Source organism: Bicyclus anynana, chromosome 21 (genome assembly GCF_947172395.1).
Source record: "Bicyclus anynana chromosome 21, ilBicAnyn1.1, whole genome shotgun sequence".
Lineage (NCBI taxonomy): Eukaryota > Metazoa > Arthropoda > Insecta > Lepidoptera > Nymphalidae > Bicyclus > Bicyclus anynana.
Genome location: NC_069103.1, coordinates 12,899,829 through 12,908,378, shown reverse-complemented (window position 1 = coordinate 12,908,378; position 8,550 = coordinate 12,899,829). Strand labels below are relative to the sequence as shown.

Sequence of the window (8,550 nt, the reverse complement as noted above, 5' to 3'; positions counted from 1 at the left end):
ATTCTTTACAAGTTAGCCCTTGACTACAATCTCACCTGATGGTAAGTGATTATGCAATCTAAGATGGAAGCGGGCTAACTTCTTAGGAGTAGGATGAAAATCCACCCCTTCCGGTTTCTACACGACATCGTACCGGAACCCGAAATCGCTTGGCGGTACGTTTTTGCAGGTAGGTTGGTAACTAGCCACGGCAGAAGCCTTCCAGAACCGGGCCAATTCCGGTCTGGTCATTCTCTACGTGTATGAAGTCTGACAACCCGCATTGGGCCAGCGTGGTGGACTATTAGCGTAACCCCTCTCATTCTGAGAGAAGACTTAACAGTGAGCCGAATAATATAACGAGCGGTGCCACAGGAAACAGCTTGTCTCTAACCCACAAGTAGGGTTCCCAACTTAGGGGTTTTTTCCCCAGATTTAGGGGGTAAATAAGTGAGGTGGCATTTTTTTAGGGGTTTTTTTACTTTTTACCTAATATGTGTTTTTTAATTGATAATAATAATTTTTCTTTCTTGACTTAGCGACTTACAACGACGTATAATACGTAATTCTACAACCACTCTGTGGTGACTAGCTGCAATTTTTATCTAATAAAAAAAATGTTAAATTTATTCAATGTCAACATGTATGATTTTAAAAAATCTCAATCTTCAGATGAAGACATAATATTTTATGTATTAAATAACGACTTTTGAAACACATTACAGCATATTATTTTCTAAAATATTATGAATTTATATTTTTTAGGGGGACAACTCAATAATTAAGGCGTTTTATGGGTTTTTTACACAAAGGAGATGGTCCATTTCAGGTCCACTATTGTACCCCGTATCATTAAAATTTAAAAAATACAAGGATTCTATTACAATTTATTAAAGTGAATAAATCTAACTAAATAAAAAGAAATAAATAAAATAAAACCTAAGTTTTTGAGTTGTATCAAGATGGCGCCCATAGAACAACTATGACATGACAATAATGACAACAAACGTCAAATCGATTACTGCATTGAAAACGTCATCTATCCGCCATTATTACCCATAATAATGTTGCATTTCTTGCGAGACAATGAATATTATTTCGAAACAATTAAAGTAAATTCGTATAAAAATAGTTAAAAAAAATATCTTCTTTTATTTCCGCTAGGGTACAATGACTGATCCTGGGCTCCATACGATTTAGGACCATCTCCTTTAGGGATAAATATTTTTGGAGGTTGGTAACACTGCCCACAAGGGCTCACTAACTCGTATGACCTCTCACGTAGGGTCGCGATCGGTCATTATCTGTCCCATACAGATCAGCAGAGGTCGACGGTGAGGTACGAAGTTTACGCGCGGCATTGGCACCGATGCGATCGGATGTGAGGCGCGTGCGCGGAATGTTTATTTGTTCATTTGTTTATGTTTAGCAGTGGAAAAGTTCAAAGTGTGACATCTAGAGTTGCATAATATGTGCTCGATTAATCTATATCGCAATCATTGAGATGCAGGGGTCAAATCACGTAAAATTTATTGATTAAAATATTAAAAGTGTTGACAACATTACAGATAATGAAATTTTATATGGGACTTTTCGCAGGTTTCAAGGTAGGCTAGCTTAAAATCGATAGATAGGGGTAGGAAAGGGGTAGTGTAGGGTAGTGTAGGGTGGGGTGGAAGTAGGGAAGGGTAGGGAAGAAGTACACATTAGTCTAGCGGGTCCGCTAGTTACAGATAAAAATGGTGGAGTTTATTGATCCTGTCACTTTTACTACTTTTGTCTACATACCACGATCTCTTTTCCTCAAATTTTCATTAATTATGATGGGACGAAACAAAGTTATCTTGTTATTTCATATAGTGCATCTTAGGCCCACTGGTTTCAACAAAAACAGACACTTAAATGTCATCTATTGATCGGTTGGTATTTATTGTGTCAGTTACAAATTATTATGTCACCAATTATGCTCATACATATAAAAGATAATTGGGATTTTTTTAAAAACTAATTTTAAACCTTGAAGAACTTTAATCAATTTTCTAAACTTATTCGCAAAGTTGTAGATCCTGAGCTACTGCAATAACGTAAATAGGGAATAATACAATTTTTAGGATAAATAGAAGTTAGTCTTTCTACACTGGTTCAATACAATCGTAGGTAGTTGAAAAGTTTCTGTATGTTTTAGTACTCCTTTACGACGCAACTACTGAAACAATTTAACTTAAATTTGAAATGGAGATAGATAATTCTCTGGATTAACACATAGGATGGAAAATACATGGTTACCTCAGGATTCGTGAGAAAAAAGAAGAAATATCTCCCTTGTCTCCTATCTAAACTGCTCGTCGACGAGCTCGTCGTAATCCTCACGACCGAGTCATCAGTCGATCAGTATTCGTGACCGCAACCTTGTAATTGTCGCTCGATGCAGATATGCGTGTGCGTGAATGGCATACTGATACCGCATGAATACTTAATGTACACACCTATGCGAACATTTGCGTATTGTTTTTATCGATTTGCGGGTTAGGTGACCACAATCTATGTGATAATACGCAACCAGCATAAACATGCATCATCAATATTAGCCTAATATTTTAACGACTCATTTTAACGTCACGCCATCAGATAAATGAAAGCTGTGGGTGACGCCATAATCACGATTTTGCTCTGCTTCAGATCATTCGAAGATCCTGAGTTATTTGAATAACTAGCGGTAGCGGAACCAGTCTAGATTCGCTTTGACTTACTCACCCCATTGGCTAGTACAGTTACGCAAGAAACCAATAAAGTATCGGCGACAAATTCAGCGAACTTTAGCTGGTTATAAAAGATTTGAATTGAAGATATATCTCCCTTGTCATTTGACTAAATTGCTCGGCAACGCAATCCTTACAGAGTCATTATTCGATCAGTATTCGTGACCGCAACCTTGTAATTGTCGCTCGATGCAGATGTGCGAGTATCATTAGCTACTGGTGCCATAATATTTTTTTTGCTTTGGTTTTGATCAATCGAAGATCGTGGGTGATTTGAATAACTTGCGGTAGCGGATCCAGTCAAGATTCGCTTTGACTTACTTAACTGGACAACTTCACCCTATTGGCTAGTACAGTTACGCAAGAAACCAATAAAGTATCGACGAAAAATTCGGCGAAACTTTATTGAAGAAATATCTTTCTTGTCTTCTATCTAAACTGCTCGGCAACGTAATCCTCACAGTCATCAGTCGATCAGTATTCGTGACCGCAACCTTGTAATTGTCGCTCGATGCAGATATGCGTGCGCGTGAATGGCATACTGATACCGAATGAATACTTTATGTAGACACCTATGCGAACATTTGCGTATTGTTTTTATCGATTTGCGGGTTAGGTGACCACAATCTGTGTGATAATATACAATCAGCATCATGGGATCCATCGATGATATAAATACCACGTCATGGTTATTTATGCTGCAAGCAGAGTTGCAAAGCAAGCAAGACGGGATTCGATTCAATTATTTGCTCCGAAAACACATACAAATAAATGTCTTTCGCCATGTTTGGCGTACAATTTATAATAAAATTAAACAGCAAATGATTAAATTAAAATTTAAAATTAAATGTAAATGATACGGTAAAAACTAGATATGGAGATACTAATTACTATCAGTATAATTATTACAGTTCTTCTATTGCTGGAAGTTTTCTTTTCGCTGTAGTAAGTTCATAACACCTTTGTGAGTGTATAGTAAAAGACATTCTTTTTCTGACTGTTGTAGAGTCCTTAATGGGACCATGTCAACAAAGGATTTGGGCCAGCGTTAGAAGGATGTCGAGGGACAGAACTACTCTCCTGCAGGCTAGGATTAGCCTATAAGCTATTCAGGCAATTGCTTAGTGCATCCCGTCTAGGAGGCACTAGAGACAATCAAAAAAAAAAATTAAAACCCTTCGAATAGTCCAAAAACCATTAAATCATGTTGTGCTTACCCTATCTAGCGTGGGATAATGGCAGGAGGCACAAACAATACCTAAGGACAGGGGACTTTTAGGGGAACTTTGCTTATGATCAATTATGACCTTAATCCTGGACTGATCTTCTGATGGAACTCGGATCTCTGCTTCCCAAAGCCCTGCTAATAATGGCGATCTGCCGAAGAGGTCTGAAAGTCTGAGGTGTCTGAAGAGGTTCGAAAAGCAGTGAAACAAATATGCCTCTAATTACTTATTCCTTATTAAAATTAGCCGTCTACTTTCATAGGGGCCGTCATAGGAAGTTAATAATAAGAGCTAGTTAATAATGCATGCGGAATATATGATTAGTCTGATATGAATATGCATGAGCTACTACGAACGTTCACGACTGAAAGGTTACGGGGGTTAACATAAGGACAGATATTTATATAGAAGTAAATATAAGATCTTTGTATTTTAACAAAAATAGATAATAATGTTTAATCCTACAGAATTCTTGAATTGCCCTGTCCTTGACGAATTTTCCTAAGGTAACCTGCCTCGCTTCTTAGGTATAACTAATACATGGGTAAATTGTCTTATGTCTATGTTACGACTAAAGGGAAAGGGAAGAGCATAGGAAAATTATTGTCCACTCCTATGTCCATCTTATGTATTGACATTTATAGCCTCTAACGCTCTTAAGCCCGTCTCTCACGATTTGCTAGCCTATTAATTGCACTCCTTGCCATCACTCACGCATAAACCATCCCGCTGACTAGCCCGCTTGCCTATCTCTCTGTCTCAACCCCGACACGTACAGTTGCTGCTGATCGGCACACAATATGCTGCACTCACGTAAGCAGCGCGCGCAGAGGCACGCGTGTCGGCACGGCAGCAGCGCGCGGGACAGCGGCGCCGACGCGCACACGCAGCACAGGGCCTCGCCGCGCGCGTAGCCGCCCGCCTCGCCCATCTCGCCTGCCTCGCCCGCCTCACCCGATACATACAGTTGCTGTCGAAGTGGAAAAAAAAAACTTATGACGCAACAAATCTGTACAATTATAAAAGAAAAGATCTATTCTCGCCCAGCCTGTAAATATAAACTGATAGTTGAACAAACCTTCAAACAAGACAAGTGTCCGTTAGCCTGCTTGAGGTACTGCGCAATGATGCCGCTGGGCAGCCGGCACTGCTCGTCCTGTATATGCACCACACTTATCAGCGCTACCTGGAAGAACATTACATTATATTTATAACTGTTTTAAGCAAAATCATCAAACGAACTTCCTGCTACACACAAACATAAGCTACACAGCGTCTTCGCCGTGTAGCTTATGTTTGTGTGAGAGAGAGTTTGAAGACGAGGTCTCTGATATCTGACGTCATCCGGACGTGGGCGCCCCCAAGATCGTGAGTTGATATTCTCTCGATCTCGTTGGCGCCCGGCTTGATACACTCAGGCCAAAACAACCTTCCCGAATAAAGGCCCTCTAAGACCTTGTCCAAAAGGGGCGATTTCGTCGCGAATCGTAACGCGCGAATTCATACGCGCGTTGTCGAAGTACTAGACATCAATACATCGCGTCCACAAGCATCGCGCGAATTCAAAATACGCGCGTAAATCGCGTGCACTACGCCAGACTCTCGACTCGCGCGTGATTCGCGCGTATTGCGCGCGAGTCGAGATACTAGGGACGCCTGGTTACGTCCAATTAACGCGCGAATTCTAGAGCGAGTGCACGGTCAACTCCATGTTTCGTACTGAATTCCTCCTCAAAGTTCACGCGTTGGTACGCCCCTTGAGGATACAACGGTCGCGCGTAATACGCACGAGAGAATCGCGGCGAATTCGCCCTTTCTCGACAAGGTCTAAGCCGAGGTCCGAGTCTCAGAGGCGAAGCCCTTAGAAAGTCTTTCCGACGGAGATGCTTCTGCGGTGACGCCGTGAGGTTAAGAAGCCTACGGTACTTACACAATAAAAAAAAAAGAACTTCTTACTGGTCTATTCTTTAACTATGAGAACTGTATATATTCGTACATGAAAATTTCCATCTAGCTATTGTAAGTGATTCATAGGTCACGTGTTCAATATACTATTGCTAACATGATTGTTTGATATTATGATTTTCGTTAACAATGGGCTTTAAGGAATATGAAAAACGCGGTTGTTATTGAATTGATATCAATTATGTTACGTTGGAGCCGTGATAGCCCAGTGGATATGACCTCTGCCTCCGATTTCAGAGGGTGTGGGTTCGAATCCGGTCCGGGGCATGCACCTCCAACTTTTAAGTTGTGTGCATTTTAAGAAATTAAATATTACGTGTCTCAATCGGTGAAGGAAAACATCGTGAGTAAACCTGCATACCAGAGAATTATCTCAATTCTCTGCGTGTGTGAAGTCTGCCAATCCGTTTCCGTTCCGTTCAATTGGGCCAGCGTGGTGGACTATTGGCCTTACCCCTCTCATTCTGAGAGGAGACTCGAGCTCAGCAGTGAGCCGAATATATGGGTTGATGACGATATTACGTTGATAATAAACCACAGTTTGTGAATAGGCCAGCTGGAGTCATCATCATCATCATTCATCATTATTAACAGCCGATGGACGTCCACAGTTAGACATAAGTCTCTTGCATGTACTTCCAAATAAAACGGTCTCAAGCCGCCAGCATCCAACAGTTCCCTGCAACCCACTTTTGTGTCCCCAGTCTATCTAGTGGGTGGTCGCTTTCTGGTGCGGGGTCGCCATTTTTCCTGGAGTAGATTGACTATACAACAAACAAAAACAAACAAACAAACGACAAAAATCTAGTTGGGCATCTGTTAATAATAATTCATGTCTATTTTCAGACTTTAGACAAGATCTCAAATTTTTCTAAGAATTGAATCGAGGGTCTCTGATTAACGAAGCTATCATTTTTACCGTCGCACCCCAATGATTTAGTAAACACAGACAACGAGTTTTTTTTTTAATACGCTCGTTTGAGTAAGACCTTCGAGATATTGTGCAATACACACAAACATGGTAAACGCGAAATTATGTTTGTTACATTTCAGCCGACTAAAGATTAACTGATACGTGGATATGATCTCTGCTTTTGATTCAGAGGGTGTGGGTTCGAATCCGGTCCGGGGCATGCACCTCCAACTTTTCAGTTGTGTGCATTTTAAGAAATGAAATATCACGTGCCTCAAACGGTGAAGGAAAAACATCGTGAGGAAACCTGCATACCTGATATTTTTCTCAATGAAATGGGCCAGCTTGGTGGACTATTAGCCTAACGCCTCTCATTCTGAGAGGAGACTCGTGCTTTTAAGTGAGCCGAATATGGGTTGTTAAATGAAAGTTTAACTGCCTCCTTGGTCCAGCGGTTCACCCATGTGGCTTGTGCTTTTATTTCTTACAAGAAATTCTCAGTAAAAATTCTCAGCCCGGAGTTGGGAAGTTGGTGGTGTTTCAACCCCGTGCCTCGCAGAGCACGTAAAAGCGACTTATTTTTAATTTGTACTTTAAGTTAAACTTAGTATAAAAGAAAAAAGAAATTATAATGCCCATGACCTGTGTTTTCGCGCTAATAATAAAAACCTACTCGATGTATAATCTGTAGCGACATCGGAATTTTGCTTAAAATAATAATTAAATGTTAAAAAACGGCGAAAAAACTAGACAATGATTTGTCCGCTATAATTGGCTCCAAAAAAACATTCATTTATCTTCCAAATATTTAGTATACCTACTTGTTATGGAAACAAAATTTAATAAAATTAAAAATAAACATAAAAAGCAAAAAAATAACATTTATAGTGCCCATGACCCCTGCGTTTTCGCGCTAATATTAAAAAACTACATAATCTGTAGCGACGTCAGAGTTTTGCTTAAAATATTATTAATAATTAAAGGTTGGTTAAAACGACGAAAAACTAGACACTAAATTGGCCGCTATAATTAACTCTAAAAAAGACAGGTTAATTCTACGTTTGTTTTTCATAGCTTATAATAAATATGAAATGTTATAGCTATTAATTTGTCTAACCTAACGTTGTTTACGGTTTACCGAGTTAAAAAAATGTAGCAAATCCCCAGACAGTTAATAATTTAGCTAGAATTGATACTTTTGTGGCAGAAATGCCTTCAACATACTCGTAATGGAAAAGTTTGGCTTATCTAACCTTCATCTATACTAATATTATAAAGAGAAAAACTTTGTTTGTATGTTTGTTTGTTTGTAATGAATAGGCTAAAAAACTACTGGACCGATTTCAAAAATTCTTATACCCTTCGAAAGCTACATTATCCACAAGTAATATGTTACTTGTGGATAATGTGGATAATAACTGAATTTTATTTTGGAAAAAAATAAAGGTTTCGTAAGATATCCACAAGTAATATGTTACTTGTGGATAATGACTTAATTTTATTTTGGAAAAAAATAAAGGTTTCGTAAGATATCCACAAGTAATATGTTACTTGTGGATAATGTGGATAATGACTTAATTTTATTTTGGAAAAAAATAAAGGTTTCGTAAGATATTTGGGTTTTTCGGACACAAGGTGTAAAAAATCAACCAGAAAGGTAGGTGTAGGGTAGAGGTAGGGTTGGGTTAGGTTGAAAGTTTACATCGAG

The 8,550-nt window shown here is 39.2% G+C and overlaps 1 protein-coding gene across 1 annotated transcript in view; it reads right to left on the bottom strand.

The window, feature by feature from the left end:
* Positions 1-8,550, bottom strand: part of LOC112054400 (cell growth regulator with RING finger domain protein 1) — a 49,103-nt gene that overhangs the window by 6,726 nt on the left and 33,827 nt on the right. The window contains exons 5-6 of the mRNA XM_052888036.1: positions 5,043-5,150; positions 4,778-4,934 (exon numbers count right to left, since the gene is read on the bottom strand). Coding sequence (XP_052743996.1) covers positions 4,778-4,934; positions 5,043-5,150 — 265 coding nt within the window. The remainder of the gene's footprint in view (positions 1-4,777; positions 4,935-5,042; positions 5,151-8,550) is intronic.